The sequence below is a fragment of the Notolabrus celidotus genome, chromosome 22, assembly GCF_009762535.1.
Source record: "Notolabrus celidotus isolate fNotCel1 chromosome 22, fNotCel1.pri, whole genome shotgun sequence".
Classification (NCBI taxonomy): domain Eukaryota; kingdom Metazoa; phylum Chordata; class Actinopteri; order Labriformes; family Labridae; genus Notolabrus; species Notolabrus celidotus.
In genome coordinates this window covers 6,470,409-6,490,909 of record NC_048293.1, presented here as the reverse complement: position 1 = coordinate 6,490,909, position 20,501 = coordinate 6,470,409, and the positions used below count along the sequence as shown (strand labels likewise).

Sequence of the window (20,501 nt, the reverse complement as noted above, 5' to 3'; positions counted from 1 at the left end):
TCTGAGGTCTGAGAGCAGCAGAACAGCCAGGAAGAGAAATCATCATGACAGTTGTAAGAAAGGCACAGGAGCAAAGCAACACAACTTCTAGATAAAAAAAATCATAGAACACAGTCATAAGATGATCTATTTATTATCTAACATGATTCAGTTTTGTTCATGCTGCTAAAAGAAAATACAAAAAGTGCCTCAAAGCGTTTTACAATCACTGCGGTACACATCTCCCAAAATTTTGGAGAAGCTTGGTGTATTCCAAGATCATGCTTTTCTCCCATGATTCCTCACGAAACTGTGGAGATTCACACGCACTGGCAGTGAAGTCTGAATTGAGAACTTCCAAAACTTGGAGGTATTTAACCCGTGTACATGACAACCTCAGCATAGAAGTTTAATACAGTTCCCATGGTGCATTTGCCCATCAGACATCCAATCACAGAGCTTTAAATTCTGTGACATGTGTCACTAAGAATAACGTTTACGCTGCCCTGAAAACTATAAACACAATCTGCAGCTTAAATCTGTTTATGGCTTCATACAGACAGTTTTCTATGGAGTTGTTTTTGTTCCTCTGAGACACAACATGTTATTGAACATATTAACTCACGTTCTCTCCTACACAGCAATGGTGGCCAAGTACCATGGATATTGTTGCATTTTGGGGGCATGTACCATGTTAAACTGATTCACAAAATATGGTTAAAAGATAAGGCAGCTTTGAATGCGAGCTATCACTTCATGTCCATCTCTCCGTCACAAGCTCCATTCACATATGCATGGAACTTCTGAAAACTTCCCTAAACTTTCAGGGTGGACGCAATCAGCTAAATCTCTACAATACATGGTGACATCATTCCGTGCCCGAGCACACAGGGGTATGCACACAGTCTGATACAATAAGTGGTGATATGCACATAGTTGGTTTGCAAATCTGCCAAGATGAAGGAGAAAGTCCATCCTGCTGCTGTGGATGTTTTTATTATTTTGCAGACGCCAAAAACAACCCACTCACTGGCCTTCCTATTTCAACATCTACAGCACAGCCGAGAGGATGTAATTGACTCGTGCTGCGCAGATACAATTCAACAGAGTCGAATAGTAATGACGTCATACAGCAGTCCACTTCCTTGTTTGAGCACATCTGTTGTACTACTCCGCCAACTGTGCTTGAGCACACAATTCGTGCTGGAGACTCGCCTCAAGCAGACTCAGGCATGATTGTGTTCACACTGATTGATGAACCCAAATTTGGGGTCAAGTGTACTTGGATTTGGGCCTGGTCCCTAATGTGAAACCACAGGTGCATTTCGACCAAGAGTTCTGGGGTCTTTTAGCCCCCAAAACTACTTTCCCCTGAACTAAAAGGTTCCTGTGCCCCCATTATTGTCTGCGTTTCAACCGCGGGCTGAAGTCCCGGGTAGATTGTGCAAATCAGGCCAGTGACGTATGGAGAAAAAAATTATATTAAATAATATTTTAAAGTCTTGATAAAAAACTAAACTAGTATGCATTCCCAGGAACTCCCTCTGTGTTTCAACAACTGTGTAACACAAACACTGTTCCGTTCAACCAAAAGTCCCAGGACCTTTGAAAAGTACTATCCCCCAAGCAGGGGCTTTTCAGGGTGGAGATGATCTACCCCTGAACTGCCCTGGTTCCTCCGGTCGAAACGCACGTAGTTCAGGGGTTCTGTGGTCGAAAAACGCCTTACCTTAATTTCTCTAATTCACTACAAGAACGGAAAAGATATCTGCACATCTGAGCGTTTACACTAGCTTTGATGCAAATGCAAAAGCTCTCGTCCCGGCGCAGCTATCTGTTGCTCCATCCGACATGATGTTGTTAACATTACACTGTGGCATCTGCAGCATGCTTTCAGTGCAATGTTCTTTCAACTGAGACTCAACCTCGGCCGCCTCTTAAAACAGGGACAACATCACGTTGTGAGGACATGTGTGAACGAGGCTTCTATTACGATCAAGCGGCAACCTCCGGTCTCAAACTATGAAGCCCATGAGGAAGTGTTATAAACTGCGATTCATCGAGAATCCGCTTGAGGCTGGCTGCAAAAACACCAGAAACCACATACACACCAATTAAATAAAGACAATCTTTGCAGCATTAATAAACATGTTTACATCCTGGTTCAAAAAACGGCTTGGCTCTACGTAGCTAATTTTTCTATCGGCACACACTGTACTGGGGGTGAATTTTTTCTAACGCGACGGTTCAGAAGATATTAAGATTATGAGTTTTTGCCCAAATAAGGACATGACAGCTATGTATTCCCATCAGGGAGTCAAGTCAGTTGTCTAGGAGGCTGAAACGTCACACTTTGACTGGTTGAGTTCCACATTTCCAATATGGCTGCCGCCGTCGTTTGGCTTCAAAGCAGCACTCAGGAACAGATGGGTGACGTCACGGATACTACATCCATATTTTATACAGTCTATGATTGTAGAGTTACTCATGAAACTCCGTCTTCATAGGCACGCTATAGCTGGAAGTGTTAGCCAATCAACTCACTTATTTCAGGAAAATTTAAGATAGGTTCAATATTTCTAGGATCTAAATTTTGAGGACTTTCCATTGCCTGTAGTTTTTATAATTTATACATCTTATTATTAATCAGATCATACATGCTGTTCTAGTTATAGGATTTCTTGTGTTGTTAAAATAGTTTGAATTGGCAGGTATTTGTTAGATGAACTGAGGTTCAAACCTTTTCATGTGTCCCTGAAAACTACAATGTGTTCTCTGTCCAAACGTCCTTGTCAAGCACATCATTCTCTGCCCTGCACTATGAGTGCCACTTCAACTTCCTCCTTACACACTTGACCTCTGTGTCAGAGTTTGTACACTGTTTACATGTGTGTCTCGAGCAGGCAAACAGACAAACAAACCCACACCTGATTCCACAGTGAGTAGAGAGAGGATGCTTTAAAAAGAAGTAAAGAGCTGGTCCGGCACTTACGTAGTCATGGAAGGCCTTGGCCTCGCTGGAGTGTTCGCATGTCTCCCTTCGGTCTGGAGCCGCACAATACAAATCCCAGAATACACTGAAATGGAGGGTGGAAGGGGATGGGGAGACAGAAGGGAGGTCAAAGGTTACCAAACAGAGCAATACAAGCAAATGTACAACAGCTATTCATAAGCCATTCACACACTCTCACTATCTCCCCGGCGCTCTTAAACTGCCTCTTACACACTCGAGCGTCACTGTGAGAGGGACACAATGCCAGACACAACGCCCCCCTCAATCAACCCCGCACTCACTCAAAACACATACACAGACACACATACACAGACACACAGACACACAGACACACAGACACACAGACACACAGACACACAGACACACACACACACACACACACACACACACACACACACACACACACACACACACACACACACACACACACACACACACACACACACACACACACACACACACGTATCCATACTAGCTTTGACTGCATCTATTTCTGAACTTTGCTATAAGGATAAATGTGAGCCTACACTCGAGCTTTAAGATGCCCTCTTGTAGAAGTCATGACTGGAAAATGTAAGTGAGTCTGCTCATCAGTTCATCTTTGCAACAAATAATAACTACAGCTGACACACACATATACAAGCTACTTTAATACAAGCTTCTGTGTCAGTCTGAGGCCTGTAAGCCTTTAAAACACAAACATAGACACAGATATTCCACGTCAGAGCTGACTGCCGGTGTGCTACCTACCTAAGAAATCATAATGAAATCAGTCTGTGCGCATTGATTTTAGAACAACTGCTTTAAACAACATTGCAAACAAGGAGACTGTCTAGAAAGCTGCTTTCTAAGTATCTTCACATGCAATCTGCTAAGCTCTACATGTTGAAACCAAAATGTTGGGAAATGTTTGAACACCAGGTTTAGTCCCAAGATGAACTTACAGACATTAAAGGAAAAACTTAATCTCAAAAAGTTGACTTATTCTACTCCTTCCTCTCATGAAAAGGATGCTAGCATATTGCTAAAGATACATCAACATCGACAACATCTTTTTTCTCTCTTCACAAGAAAATGAGGAGAAATCATTTCCTGTCTGAAAATCCTGACCGCTTTCTCTGCCCATAAAAGCATTAAGTCTGCTTTATTAAGAGAGAAAAATAGCTTCGTTCTAAAAGGCTGTGCTCCATTAGTATGAGCTTAAAAACATTATGTTATACTCGCATGTGTTGCGTTATAAAACCTGTGTGCAGAGAAAGAAGCTAAATCTCGATTTAAGTCCTCCGCTTATCGAGAGATCAACCTCTTTCTCTAGTTTTACCCAGGCTTCTGAAATTACTATTCCGTTCATTCATTTTCTTTTTTATTAAAACATGCCCTTGGTCTAATATTGCTGATGGTGCTTTCCCGGCCTGACGTTCGTTCCTCTGACTCAGCAGAAGCAGCCCCTGAGGTGAAAAGTTACACTGGATATTGTACTTTTTAAGAGCATTTAAGGGTATATTTACAAGTCTGTAATTTAACATCCACAGGTTTTTAAATATGTGTTCCTTTGTTATATGTACAGAACTAAACTCAGTGCACACGGTCCTTCAGCGACACAGGGAATCTATAATGAATCCAGCGGCACAGTTTTGTAGTCGTGATGTAATCTTCGAGAGAAAAGAGAAGCGAGTGAAGACTTAGAGATCACTGAATCACAACGATATCATAACAGTAGTCATTAGTATTTTTACCTGATAAAGCCCTGAAAGGGGGATCTACACTGAATGTCGGTGTTATTTACTCAAGTTTTGACAGACACTATTAATAGCTAAGATTATTGAAGATTGAATAAAATGATAAGGGTTATGATCTTCCTCTAGTAAACAATCCTCTGTACAGACAAGATCTAATAATTCACTGATTGTACTTTCCTTACCAGGGGTTAGACTAAATATTGATATAGCCATGTATAATTGTTCTGACTCATGCCATAAAGTCATGGTACCACTGATGCCAAATATTGATATTCTGATTTTAAAAGGACACATTTCCCGTCTAATGTCTCACAAAGTGCCACTACTTCATGTTACTGACTCTTCATGGTGGCACTAATGTTGTTTATCCTCCACTTGAGCTTTTGGGGGCATTTTGTATTCTTCTGTTAATCAGATATCTATATGATTTTATTGCAACTCATCAATGACCATATCGTAATGTATTGTATTGTATTGTAACGTATTGTATGGCATCATATGGTACCATCATAGACTGTATAAAATATGGACGTAGTATCCGTGACATCACTCATCTGTTTCTGAAGCGCTATTTTAAAGCCAATCGGGGGCAGCAGCCACATTGCTGCTGTCGAGTGATTATGACGTAAAGAGACGGGCTTTGAGCCTCCTAGCCAACAGCTGCAGTGTTCCTGCCTGTCAATAAGTCAGCTATGCCTCTCAGTGGAAGACTTATAATCTCAATATCTTTGAAATTGCTGCGTTAAAAAAAATTCAGACCCCGTACAGTGTGTGCTGATCGAGAAATAAGCTATCCAGACTGCACTCGTCTTTTGTACCAGGCTGTAAACATGTTTATTTCTGCTGTAAAGATCGGCTCTTTGAATTTGTGTGGATGTGGTTTCCGGTACTCCTGGAGCCAGCCTCAAGCGGATCCTCGATGAAGTGCAGTTTTTAGCACTTCCGCATTGGACTCATATTTTCAGACCGGAGGTTGCTGCTTGGGTACCATACCTTATCGTGCCATAACGTGCCGTATCGTATCCTATCATATTGTATCTTATCCTATCCTATACAATCATGAGTTATCCTGTGATACTCACCTGTGGAGTAACCTATTATGACCTGTCATGCTGAGCCTCACAGTTCAACCTCATACAGGGACAGACACTTATATTTACAAGCACTGCCTCCACATGTACAGCAGTGCAAAATTCTTGTCCCACAAAAAGCGTATGCACAACAATACAGATTGAACAATTTAACGCAAATTAACCAAACCTGCACTATGTGTGACACTTTAATTAAGAAGACATTAATTCAATTCAATTAATGTATTCCTAAATTAACAGATTTGACTACATGTTAGTCTATTTATTCACAGAGTCTCCTTTTTATGTGACCTAGTTACCAAGTCAGGTCAACTTGTTTGTCACTGCAAAATGTGTGTTTTATTGTTTCCTACTCAAGCAGCAACCACCAGCAGCAAGAACTTAAGCCAATGCAGAAGTGCTAAAAACTGCTGTTCCTCAAGTGTCCACTGCAGTGGCCGACTGCAGAGGTACTGGACACCACATACACACCAATTCAAAAAAGCTGATCTTTACACCAAAAATAAATATGTTTACAGCCTGCTAGCCTACAAGCCCGCCTCTTTACCTCACAGTAGCTTGACAGAAGTTGGGTTGAGTTCAGCATTTCCCATAAGGCACCCGCCGATAGGCTTCAAAACAGGGTTTCAGGAACAAGTGGGTGACGCCATGGATCCATTTATTATACATTCTATGATCTAACTGTACCGAACATACCTTTTCTTTTTTCTTTTAACTTCCTGTTTTAATCGTTGTGTTGCAAATTAGACTATAAACACTATGATGCTTGCATTGGATTGCTGTTTTCAGTTTGTCTATGTATACTGTATCTATCCCTAATAAACAAAACATGAATAATTATTATCTGTTGTGGTTTAAAATGTTGTTTTAAGGAGATCATAAATCTTCAAAGTGACCAGCTACAGGTAAAGCAGGATTTTACAGGAAATCAACTACATTTTTCCTCAAAGACAACAAGTGAAACGGCTGATCTGAGCTTAAGGTGACGACCCGAAAGGTTCAATCTTAGCCAGGGGCAGAAATGACAGGAGGACGGGGGAAGGAGGGGGAGGATGGAGAGGTGGTACAAAGGAAGATGGAATGCGAAGGGTTAATCTGCTAAGAATCCCTCTCCCGCGTGAACAAAGGAGGAAAGTGGGAGGTGGGGGGGTGCACAAAGGGGTGACGGGAGGGTGAGGAGGGGAAGGGGGGCCATGGAAGGTAGGGTGGGGGTCCATTCCCTAACCATCTGGATCTATTGTTTCAGGAGCAGGGGAGGTGAAGGATGGAGAGCAGGAGGAGGAGGGGGAGAAGGGGAGAAGACAGGGAAGGAGGGGGTCACGCCCTCTGTGAGTCTGGTCAACCCCAAGGCTGGGACCCCTGCTCAGCCCGACACCTACGGAGGTCACTTTTAATCAAGAATGAGGAGTGAAACCATCAATTATATATCACCTTGTCACCTTTTAAACACCTCTGTTGTTGTAAAAAAAAAAAGAGGGACTAATTATACTTCAAATTCAAAGATATAAATTTAGCTCTTAATTTTTCTGGATTGTTTGTTTACATTGCAAAATATCTTTCTATGTTATACTGGAAGCTTTTTCTCACCATCACTTTGCACATTCCTACACTACTGTACAGCTCTCCCCTTACACCTACTGTACATATCTTATATAATATTGCCTAGCTTACGTACTAGTCTTCTACTTTTTCTTCTTCTTCTATTTTCATTGTTTTAGCATCGAAACATCAAGATAAACTCTTGGTTTGTGTAAATCTACTTGGCAACACACCTGATTCTGAAATTAAGCTTGTATTAGTGCATACAAGAATCATAAATTATGCAGGGTCAGGATGAGAACTGGAGTTTTACCTAGGAGTGTCCTTCTTTTTAAGCAGTAAGTAAAGGAGAGACTGGCTGAATCCAAACAAGCAACACAAAAACAAGCGTTCTACATACAGGTAAAAAAAAAATTGAAAGTGACACTCACCACCACCACGAATGCAGGAATCCAGGAGGCTCCCCTAATGTAATATTCTTCTCCCATCGAATCTGAAGGAGACAAGAGAAGAAGAAAAGTCACTTGCAGCCACTAGAGAGAGAGGATTATGTCTGCAGGTCCAGAGGTTAAGAACGTATAATCAGTCCGTCTCAAACTGTCAATGGCCTCGGACATGAAGATAGGCATCTTTCCGGCTCTGTCAATCTCCATCATCCTGACTCACATCCCTCTGTTCTGTCTCTAAATTGTTTTCCTTTTTGTTATTTTTTGTTGTTTTTTTTTTTTTTTTTTACATCTAAAGTGTTTTTTGAATTTAGAAAATAGCTCAATCATACACTATCTTTAGCCTCACTGAGACTACACTGGCTGTTAGAAGCACTGGAAATGTACAAGTATGACAACACTCTGTTTACATGCTGCATCCGTTGTTCTTACACTACAGATTCTCCGTGGCAGACAGCGAGCATGATCTGCTGTAACTTTATCGGATTTCCTTTTGAAAAATTGATGCAGCACCTTACACTCTGTCGCCGTGTTTAGCATGTTTGAGCTGATGACACAGGTTGTTGTAGACATCCTCTACTGTACGGCCGGCTTGTAGTGTAATCTCTGTTTAACTGTTGGACATTCATAAATCATCAAGGCCCGTGTGGTGTGACATGTGTTTGACATGTGTCGTCACTTCTTCATCTCTTCTGCTTTGCTCTAGTCAAACAACTCATAACAAAGTGGTTGTAGTCATGGAGGCCTCCTTACCTCAGACAGGAAGGTCTGTGCGGACTTCTGTGCTCCCACATGTAGCAGGTACTCGTACACATATAACGCTAATCTGAAACACAGAGGAAAAGGTTTGTTAGTGATCACATTATTGACGTATCAGCTCTTTCAATTTGTTCTGAAAGACATTTTGTTGATATGAATTGAGGAAAATAGTGCTATTGCAGCTGATGTTCACTGTGTCAGTGTGGCTGAAAAGTTCCACCAGCATCATCAATTAATTAGGGATGGGCATTTCAAGCCAGAATACTATTCGATAATCATTGGCATCTATTTGAATAATCACACACATACACACAAACAACTGCCCCATTAACAGGCCGTTTGTGTGGCAGTTGCATTGACCAGCAGCAGGACGAGGTGCTGCTAGTAACGGGCACTGTCCCGATCTTTGTGTCGGTGTTTCCGCAGCATGTATGTTTATATTTACAGCCATACTCACTCTCTGGATATACATGTATAGCGGGGTAGTTGTGTGAGATTCAGAAATAGTTAATCGACTATCGCTCATGTTTTCATCTTCTTTGGCTATTTAATGCAGTTAGCCTACTTCTTCTTCTATTACTTAATGCAGTTAGTAAACAGCTTTAAGACACTATCATCACCGTCTGGCGGGAATACTGTATTACAACCAGGCACCGGTAAAAACGATGACAATTTTTACTTTTAAACTGAGAAAATATTCGTAGTGAGTCTTCGATTTTTACGAAGTGAACGAACATTCGAAAAATCACTGTCCACCCCTACAACTAATGTGATCCATTACCCAGAGGAACTGCAGGCTGTTACATCTTTTACTTCTCTTCTGAAACCATGCTACAAGCTAAAAATGGCAACGAATAACATAAGCCCTTTAGAGCTAGGCGATATTGAAAATGATGTTATCACAATAAAATATTTCATATCAGTCCATATTAATAATTGTCACGATAAATATCAAATCATTATTTTATTTAAATTCAAAGGCAGATTTTTGGCTCCTGAAGAAACCAGACACTTTGTTACCTTGAAGCGTTTTTCAACTGCAGTAACTTTACCCCGGAATAGGGACTTTACCCCTGAACTACATGCGTTTCGACCGGAAAAAACAGGGACTAAATTTAGTTCAGGGGTAGTTAATCTCCCCCTGAAAAGCCCCTGCTTTTGGGGTAGTACTTTTCAAAGGTCTTGGGACTTTGGGCTGAACGTAACGGTGTTTGTGGAGTTTACACAGTTGTTGAAACACAGAGGGAGTTCCTGGGAATGCATACTATGCAAAGTAGTTCTGGGGGCTAAAAGACCCAGGAACTCTTGGTCAAAATGCACCTTTGTAGTCTATCTGGATTTAGTCTACTGATAAGCTTTTTGAACCCATCATTTCTGACGCTGTTAGGGGTTGTTATTACAAGTTTATTCATATTGAATTTTTATCGAACATATGTTATATTCATATTGAGAAAAATGATATCACGATAAGTATAATGATATAATTTTTTCGTATTTATTATCGCCCAGCCCTAAGCAGAAGCATGTATTTCAAGTGTTGGACATTCTGCTATTCTTATTTGCAATTGAGTGCGAGTTGGAAGAAATGCAGAGGAACTGAGCAAAGGGTGCGTCTGCTTGCACCCAATGCATCCTGGTACATGTAGGCTCTGTCATCCTAGCACCGCTCAGCATGCATAAGACAACAGTATTCTCCGTCAGTAATGACCTCAATGAGAAATTTAACACACAAAACAACATTTACCATCAACACTGAAGGATATCCAGGTAAAAACGGCCATAAATGACCCTTCAGTGCTCCCTGTTCTGGAGTTATTTGGGTGTCCCACTTCTTTAACACGCGCACACACTCAGAGTGGAAACCTAAAAGAGGTACTTTCAAACCGACAGTGCAAGACACTACAGGCCTCTTGAGCTCGCAGTCAAGAACTATTTCACTCAAAAGTTCTTGTATATCTTTTGTGCATGCAGTTCTATGATATCTAAATAAAACTTGTCAAAATCAGGTATTAAAGGAGCAGATGTGGATAAAGAAGTGTCTTCAAGGTCTTTATTAAAATAACAGAGTCACTCTGTTCTTGTAGTGTTTGTGTTAAAATGTTTGAATGGAGTCTTGAAAGGAGACACAGGACGTGACAGAAGTGACTAAGAACAACAGAAAAGTCAGCAAGCGGAGGACAAGTGACGGTTGTTTTTCTGATTCTTTAGCACAACAATGATTGGATCAAACCAAGGGGAAAATTTAACTTTGTTTTCTTTCTCTTCCTTGTTAGTTCCTCAATATGACACTCAAAAAATAATGACACAAACAAACTACTACCTGCAGCATACATGAATGTTGTTTCAGTCTCAATACGTTTAGCAACCTTCAGTGCTCTTACCTTCTCTTAGTCACCAATTGGTTTTTCAAGAACAACTTTTTGGGGGTTAGAAACCTTCACCAAGGACTCTAAATATGATCTGGGTTCTTGTTTTTGAAATACAAGTAAAGCTGTAAGAGCTCTCGGAAAATATCTCATGATTGAAAAGTGCCAAGTCATCTCAGATGCACATCTTTAGCCTGTGCAGTTTTTCCACTTTGCATCTTACCAAGCCAGAGCACCTCCAGTCCTCTTATCCTACCTGAAGTAATACAAAACACACCTGCTGAGCTGCCGGAATAAAAGAGCCTTTTCTAACTGAACACGCCAGATACTGACAGAAATATCTGCATGCAAAAGAATTCTCCTCTTGTTTCTGCAATATTTTAAAAGCTCTCCACAGACATTTTTAAATCACTGCTATTATACTCGATAACAGCAATTCACCAGGGTCTATTAACACACACAAGAACCATGCTGTGGAGTGGGAAACCCCCATTGGCCCAACATTGTACTCTAACGCCTTCACTTAGTCCTGTTTAATAGGCTGTTAATGGACCATCAATCGACCGGCTGCGTGGATATGACAGTGGCCCGTGCGCTCAGAGCAGACAGTCCTCTGACAGGCCAATAAGGTCCTAATGAGAGGGACAGTGGCTCAGTGTCACTGTCCCCATTTTAGTCAATGAACTGATCAATGAAACATGGTTTTTGGATAATAAGGCTGTGGTGCAATTTGTTTTTAAACACAAGCGGCTCATTTGGTTTGCCAGCACTCTCTGTGGCTGAACGCTCAGATCACTATGAGGTCTATCGAAGTGTTTTAGGGTGATGTATGTTTGAATAAAAGAGTTTGGATAGGAAATATGACAAGCTCAAACTACCTCTGTGTTGTAAAAAAATAATAGTTCTGGAATGCACTCAATGACATTTTGTTTTTTATGCAGTCTGCCTTATCATGCTTCAAACATGCTTAGCCACTGTGTGAAACCTCAGGGTGCCTCTGACTGGATTTACACAACTTCTCTGGACACACTGCAAGCAGAGGAGCCTTGAGATATGAGAGATTTAAAACTTGATTCTCAAAATGGGTCAATTACTAGTAATCAAAAGTATTAAGGGCAACAATTCTGGTTCACTCTATAATGATTTCTGGTCGTAAACTTATGCCTGAGGAATTATATTATGACCAATATTGATGACTTAAGTTTTAAAAAATGTGACATGTCGCTGCTTTTCTTGGACGACCAAACAAAAAGATTGAATATTTAACTTTAAGGAGCATTATGTGCACAAAGTAAGTCACACTATTCATTTTAAGATGTTGTGGTGAGATTATTCAAATGATTTCTCATACTTTGGGGGGAAAAAGGATGAGTCCTTTTTAATGAAAAAAAGACATGACCAGAAAAACTATGCAGGATCAGAAGGCCATTTCAAAGCTTTTTCCTTCAATTAGGGCCTGTTTCCACTAACAGCGTTTTTGTAGTAGAAGCGCTCATTCTCATAACAAATGAATGTAGTTCAGGGATTTCAATACTCAGCTTTTATTTTGTCACCAAACTCATAGCACTTTCCATTCAAAATGGGGCTCTTAAATGCCACTTTACCATCACCAACCAATGAAAATCAAGCTGGGAGGACTTCTGATATCAACTTTGCCAACAACAATGAGGATGGTCTGTACAGGAGAAACTAGCTCAACTTGTATTTTCCAAGGGTACAATCCAGGTCTATAGCTGCTGCTAAGGCTACCACAAGATTTCTATCAAGTGTTTTAACCATAGACTGTATACATAATGGACGTAGTATCTGTGATGTCACCCATCTGTTTCTGAGTGCTGTTTTGAAGCCAATGAATGCAGCCATATTGGAAATGCGGAACTCAACCAGGCAGAGTGTGACGTAAAGGGGGTTTGAGCCTCCTAGCCAACAGCTATGTGTTCCCGTCCGGGAGTTAAGTCAGTCATGTCCTTATTTGGGCAAAAACTCGTAATCAACATCTTCTGAACTGTTGCGTTAGAAAAAATGCACCCCTTGTACAGTGTGTGCCGAGAAATGAGCTATCCAGACTCGTCTTTTGAACATGTAAACATGTTTATTAATGCTGCAAAGATCGTCTTTTTGAATCGGTGTGTATGTGGTTTCCGGTGTTTCTGCAGCCAGCCTCAAGCGGATTCTCCATCTATTGCAGTTTATAAGACTTCCACATGGGCTTCATAGTTTGAGATTGGAGTTTGCTGCTTGGTTTTAACATTTCTTTTTTAAAATTCAATTTAAATGTAGAAAATATGAAACATACAAAGCTATTTAAAACTGACTTACTTGTAACTTGGCAAAACTAAGCTAAGGTTGTTGGTGCTGCCAGCGTAAGAATAAAAATTGTTGCAAAATCCTTAAAGTTATAAATACTTTAACACATAAGATAAGTCTAAAACTGTAGCACTGTAAACATAAGAGTGTGCACCTATAAATAAAAGCCATAACTAAATGTCCTCATGGGGGATATTGAGGCTCTCTACACCTAAGAGTGTGCGTCAACACTATAATTCACTCATTTACTTTCTATTTCTGCTGAATGCTTTGAATTAAGCTGCACACAGGAGCAAGAGAAGAGACGACAACTGCTCTGGTGTGTTATGATGGAGATAGGATCTGTGTCTGACCTGTTCTTACTACTAATGTTATGCAAAAGCCTAAAATATGCATTGTTAGTATGCAAATGTAGTCTGTTAGAGGTATGAATAAGCAAATAGATGATAACGGTAGACTGAAGACAATGGTCTGTACATGATCACACCTTGTCCTTCACGTAGACCTAACACATTTAGGAGACATTTTTAAACATCATAACAGCAGAAGGGATGACAGCTGGCACATTTAAATACGTGCACCTTAAGAAGTGTATGATGTGAATGTGTTTGTGACACAGAAAGAGACGTAAATCTTAAAGTTTTGGTGCTGTGATGTCACAGACAATCAGGAATTATATGCAAATAGGTAGTGTTCTTTTTTTATTATTATTATTATTTTGATTGGAAGTATGACTGCTGATAATGCCGAAACAACTTTGGATGATCTGTCAAGGCTGTTTAGTGCATACCACACAAAATGTCCCAGACAACCCTTTTCAGACTTACACAGAGGTAATATAGTTCAACAAGCAACATCAGATCTGTGCTAAGCTTATGTTGGAGACTACGCTTTAGAAGTGGTTTCTGTGTGACATCATGGATAGAGGTATACATTTCTTAGTTGTGGATACTGATACCTGATTTTTCTTTTTAATTGGCCGAAACACAGTATCGTTCTGATTACTAAGGAACAAGCTGTATACAAGTCCCCCCAACTCTGATGATATATGTCACATATACTACTGTATATAACAATATTTTCTAACAACAGTATAAGCACCAGTGAGAAGCCTTTTGGAAATGAGGTGCTGTTAGTGGACACAGGCCCTTAGTCTGAGTCTTTCCCTGGTTCCACCCATAGACTGTATAAATAATGGACGTAGTATCCGTGACGTCACCCATCTGTTCTGAAGCAATGTTTTGAAGCCAATTGATGGCGGCAGCCATATTGGAAATGCTGAACTCAACCTAACTGCTGTCGAGCTAGTGTGAGGTAAAGAGGCGGGCTTTGAGCCTCCTAGCCAACAGCTACAGTGTTCCCGTCAGTCAATCAAGTCAGTCATGTCCTTAAATGGGCAAAACACATAATCTTAATATCTTCTGAACCGTCGTGTTTGAAAAAAATCCCCCCCCACCCCCCCCCCCCCCCTGTACAGTGTGGGCCGATAGAGAAATGAGCTCTTCAGACTGAAGCTGTTTTTTGAACCAGGCTGTAAACATGTTTATTAATGCTGCAAAGATAGTCTTCTTTGAATGGGTGTGGTTTCCGGTGTTTCTGCAGCCAGACTCAAGCGGATTCTTCATTAACTGCAGTTTATAACAATTCCGCATTGGCTTCATATTTTGAGACCGGAGGTTGCTGCTTGGTTACACCAATTCTTTTCGTTCCTAAGAGGGAGACACCTATGCTGATAATTCTGCTTCAGAAAGACGAACTCTAATGGAATTCTAAGCTCTGACACAGCTATGAGAAACTTACATTTTCTGCAGCACAGCACGGTTGTAGTTTACTAGCATCACATGATTAATAGCCTGGACTAAGATGTTTTTTACTACTCTAAAAAAAGAGCGATGCAATGATTGTAAAAATCAGGGCCAGTACTGATGTTTATGATAAAAGTGTAGCTCATGGACGTGTCTCATTTGGATGTTTTTCGCGATACTTCTTGATGTCAGCTTTTCAAAGACCAATGAGTTTTAATGTATTTAAACTGTTGCTGATAGTCTTTTCTCTTTAAATGTCACAGGAACATATCTTCCAAACTGCTGATAATACTCCCACACTTACAACATTTTTATTCAGGTTGGACTATGAAGACAAATACGAGTCTGTCGAACAGGTGACTTCGTTTGTCCAATAAAAACCCTCTTCTCTGAATCAGCTGTCAGGTATACTAGCCTGCCAGTTCTGAATTGACACAACATAACAGATAAATATTGGCTAATGACATCAGTGCCTGGCTCATTATTTGCAGATGGGACAACATATATCAACAGAGAGCATATCAGCTGATACTGATATTCAGCCTACACATTGAGTCAACCATGCAGCATGAAGAATTGATTTTGGTTGTGTAAAAAAAAAAAAAAAAAAAGCTTGACATTTTGGGCGCTGATACTGGAATCTGTGTCACTACAGCTCCACTTGAAAATCACTTTATCGATTTAAAAAGACAAAAAGTAAAGAGTGCAAAAAACAGCACCCAAGTAGAACCGAAAGTGGAACTTGGCTTAGTATTCATGCTGTAAAATTCACAGTGGCCGATGTGTAACATTTACCAAGCCACAGCCACAGACAGTCTTACTGAACAATGCCGGCCTCAGATTAAAGTGTGACACGAGTCTTATGCTTTGAAAGGGTCAATCACGGGTTGAACATGCATTAAAGTAGACCTGCAGCTCCTGTATTAGAGTGCTTATAGTTTCAGTGTGAAGTGCAGTGCAGTGCATGCGTCTCTTTTCGACAGGCTGTCCTGCTCAGAAGGTAATAAATAGCTGAGGGTGTTCCCCCTCTTGCAGATAGCCACCAAGATAAGAAGACATACGTGAGAAAGCTGACGTCCAGATGAACAAACAAACAAAGCAGACGTGGACTAGAATTCAAAACTTCCTGGAGTCATTTACGCCGGTTTATATTACCTAACTCTAAATACATACATCCCCCTGCTCAACAGCAACACGTCTAACTGCAGGGACACATCCCGTCTGCATCAACATGCTTAATTCAACACAGACAGAGGGATAGATCGACTGTTGTTCAAATGGCTAGAGCTCTTAAGAGACTTAAGACTGCAGTACTGCTAACACACACACACACACATACACACTTGACCACTTTAACCAGGGAATTTGACCACTTTCTGAGGCTCCTACCAATTTGTAGGTCACAAAGCTCTCTGTGACCGCTGGCGTAGAGTGTAAGTCCCCGCCACTTGCAGGTCACGCTCGTATCGGGCCACACACACCTGCACAGCACACATAGGTTCTACCTCTACACTTTTACGCCTGTGCTGTGCTCTCCCTGCATGTGCACTGGTTTGTGACAGCTTATAGAGGATGCTGGAAACGCTCACAGGAAGATTTAGGATGCAGAAAGTTAGAGCCTCAAATACTGATACTGTTCACATCGGTCTGTAAACTGCTGGTTAAATTGCTTGCTTAACACATGTGCAGCCTCATATAGGAGTTTGACTAGAAAGGAATAGTTAAGGACTTGGTCGTATGTCTGGGGATGATAGGAGGATCACACTGCAGATCCCCCCACCCCCTCTACCCCCCCCCCCCCCCCCCCAAGAGGCCTTCAATGAAATTTTTATGTGTGGTGTGTGTATGTGTTTTTTTGTGTGGGTTGCGAAAGGGGCTGCGTGTGCGTGCACCTGGCCTACTGCATTATTAAAGCTCAGAAGCTAGCTCACAGAAAAGGAAGGGAATTTTGAGTTGGAGGAGGAGGAGGGGGAGCAGATATAGAAAGTGGGGAGAAAAAGGAGAGGTTAGAAATATGTTTTGACTGGAACAGAAGAAGGTGCATGTCCCGTGTTTTTTAAGGAAAGCAAGGAGGTGGGCAAAGGAGGAGCAATCAAGTCATGACTGGGAGGAAACGAGGACAGAAGTGGTCACCTTTGACAGCCACAATATGAAATGATATTCCTACAAGAAGCTAAAAAATGAAATGATAGCTTCAGTGACCCTCATGTCCAAGTTTTCAGATTATATATCCCAGAGACACCAAAGTTCTACCTTTCACTTTTTTATTAATGCTCTTATTTCCTAACTTCTCTCATCCTGGAACCATATTCTCTCCCTCCATCACACCCTGTGCGGTGACCTCCTGACCTCCCTCTCTTCCCCTAATGTTCCAAGATGGGACATCACTGCGTGCATACATTTGCTCCCATAGGGTGAGAAAATCTCTCTCATGTGCTCCACCGGCACACCTGACATCCGGCTCGAGGCTGCCCGACAAAACCCCCTGTCTTTAAACATGGATGAGTCTGCCCACCATCTCTCTCTCTCTCTCTTCTTGTCTCTTTCTTTCCTCTTCTGTCTCTCTCAACTCTGACGCAAAGCTGAGAGCAGCTGCTTCAGTCTGTCTCAATAATTCAACAGTGAAGCGAGGGATGAGGACTTGGAGAGGATGGGAAGTGAGAGCTAGGAGGCAGATCAAGAAAGACATTAGAAGAGCGGTGCATAAAGAAGGGGTGAAGAATAGGGGTTCGTCACAACAACGGCACAGAGAGGTGTGGGCTTGAAGGTAATGAGGCGCGTGCTGATCTTCACGCAAACATACACATGTGTCTGACAACTCTGTCCCACTTCAGCAGCCCACTGTGCTGACTGGTCCGAGCAGGGAGGGAGTGAGCTTTGGCTCGTGTTTAAAGCCCATCCAGTGTGAGGAACAGCACATTCACCTGTTAGGTAATACAGATGTACTTTATCAGGGACTTATGTTAGAACACCATGGAGCTTCACACCAATCCCATTTAACCAAGGTTGTTAAAGTCAACAAAAACAAGATGATCTGAAACATTGTTGTGTCTTGAAGTTGAAACAGACTTTACAGAGACACTAAAACAAAGTAAAGTGAAACAGATCATGTCTTTAGTGTTCTCTGACAATGACCGTCCTGTTGTTGTAGCCTCCAGTTGTTTTTCTCTGGTTAATGACTATTAAAAAAAACACAGACTGTCACATTTCCACAATAGTTTGGCTCTTCTCTTGTATGATTTTTTTGAGTTCTTATAACACAATACTTGTTCTGGCCCTTCTTGCACCTGGCAGTTATCCCAAAACAGACACTTAAATCAATACACAAAGTATGCTAAAACTCACCAATTTCCAAAAATTAAAACAAACTAGCATTAAAAACTCATTCAAACTGGAATTTAAAACACAGACATATAAATAAAGAAAATAATGAAAAATTCCAAACTACAATAACCCTTCATCTGAAAGTTTAATAAAAAGACAACACAGGCTTTGCTTGGCTCCTACAGCAGAAGTTACCCACAAAACTACCTTCAATTTCCGACTTGGTGCAAATAAGTTTGTTGAATGAATATTCTTCTTTAGTCTGAATTCTCTGCAGCTTAATTAAGTGTTGGTAAATGTGCGGCATGTTATCTCCTCAGCGAACAACAGGCATCGAGACGGAGGCATGCAGACAAAGGGATTGGAGGCTACAGCTCCCCAAGCTAACACCACCTAAGCTTCCTGACAAAACAAGCCACTGAAGGGAATGAGTGTAGCGTTAGCAAAGAAGGTGGTGCTCGCGGTTACATGCAGTTTACCCCCCAGATTATATTCCCACAAGTTGGGGTGACTGTAGAAAATCTGTACGGGGCCACAAAAGTTGTGAGGCGGCGCAGCGCGGAGCTCGTAGCGGCGGCTCGAGCACACAATCACGGGTACAATGAAGCCAGCGCGTGTGTGGGGGGAACAGTATCACTATGGAACGTGGGACCATTCCAGACCACGTTCCTGTGCTATTCTGTGACAAAGCCCCAAACAGCTGTATTCTATTTTTACATGCTGCTTCAGCGGGGCGACACAAAGCCAGCTAGCTACAATGCTCAGCGTCACTCCAGAGTCCAAATGCATTGTTCCCAACACTGGGGCGAGATGGAAGTGAAGTGGGATCCCCATGTAATGATCCTCACACAATTCCCCTCCGAGTGCACATTTTTTGTATGCATTATCACTGGAAACACGTGCAGCAAGGGTCCCTCCTCGTAGTGGTGTTGCAACTTTAAAAACTGCCACTCTGTTTTTGCATTAAGAGAGAAAGAAGAGTGGCAGTGTGGCTAGCAGCTTGGGCTAACTCAGCAGCAATGCCTGTGTAGTTTGGAGGATGGAAGAGGCAACGCGGCGCGTAAAGTGGCAAACACAACATTCAAAACTATCACAGGATCACTTTTGAGGCTTGCATGTTCACAATAAACATCTTGCAGAACATGCGTGCACCCTGCTGAAGTGACCGAGCTTCAGCTACACCTAGCAGCACACTCTTCTTGGCTGGCTCTCTGTGTTGTGACAGTGCAATAATTTACTTACTTTTCTCTTGCTTGGCTATCGGAGGGGACCACAGCTCCTTTACCCTTGCCGTACATCTTGGAGGCTGTTCAGATACTTTATTTTATCCCACTCGACACCTGTCAAAGAAAGCTACCAGGAAAACCTACTATCTCCATAGCTACCCAGTTAGTGTTGTCTCCCTGTTTCTCCCTTGCGCTCTCTCTTTGCTCCGGTTTCCTTTTTTTCTACATCCCCAACATTGCCCACAAATCAGGCAGGGTTTCAGCCGGGGGGAACTTGAAACAGTCCACTGGTGGAGCTTTTTTTTTTTCAATCGCTGTTCCTGGATTCAGCTCACGCCCCCCCTGTTGTGCGATGGTGGGGGCTTCTTAAAGGCGCAGTGTCTTAGTTTTTGTCGACTTCGCTCAAGTTCAAGTTCTCTTCTGAATGCCTTCAAGTTCAGGCCTGATATTGCATTTGTGTTCATGTACAGTGCCAAATTAGGAAAACAAATTGCTATTACTGTTCTGAAGCGTCTACTTATTGATGACGTGCATAACTATGTCTCAATGACACCTTTGGATGTTTTGTTTTCTGCCTCAATGTCTACCTATCCAATGACTGAAATTATCCAAATGTCAACCTGGGTCGGTCTTCGTGCCCCCTGAAGTGCCCCTGTGTTCAGTGTAAGTACCTGTCCTGCAGCAGGACCTCAAGACTACTATAAACGTTGACCCCTGCCCTACACACAGAAGAGGTGCCTCTCATTAACTTTCACCTTTGACCCAAAGATAGTCTCGGCACACAGCTGCTTCAGGTTATTAAGTACTTGATTATATAATTGCAGATATATGGCTATAAGTCACTCTATTGTTTTTTTATTCAATAATAGGCCACTGGTTCTCAAACCAGGACCCGTGGACTACCAAG

The 20,501-nt window shown here is 41.6% G+C and overlaps 1 protein-coding gene across 1 annotated transcript in view; it reads right to left on the bottom strand.

The window, feature by feature from the left end:
• zgc:110158 (uncharacterized protein LOC553590 homolog) overlaps positions 1-19,921 on the bottom strand; it is a 48,913-nt gene extending 28,992 nt beyond the window's left edge. Inside the window, 4 exon segments of the mRNA XM_034674887.1 lie at positions 2,972-3,056; positions 7,793-7,854; positions 8,561-8,633; positions 19,611-19,921. Coding sequence (XP_034530778.1) covers positions 2,972-3,056; positions 7,793-7,854; positions 8,561-8,633; positions 19,611-19,666 — 276 coding nt within the window. The 5' untranslated portion in view covers positions 19,667-19,921.
• Positions 19,922-20,501: the final 580 nt, after the last annotated feature.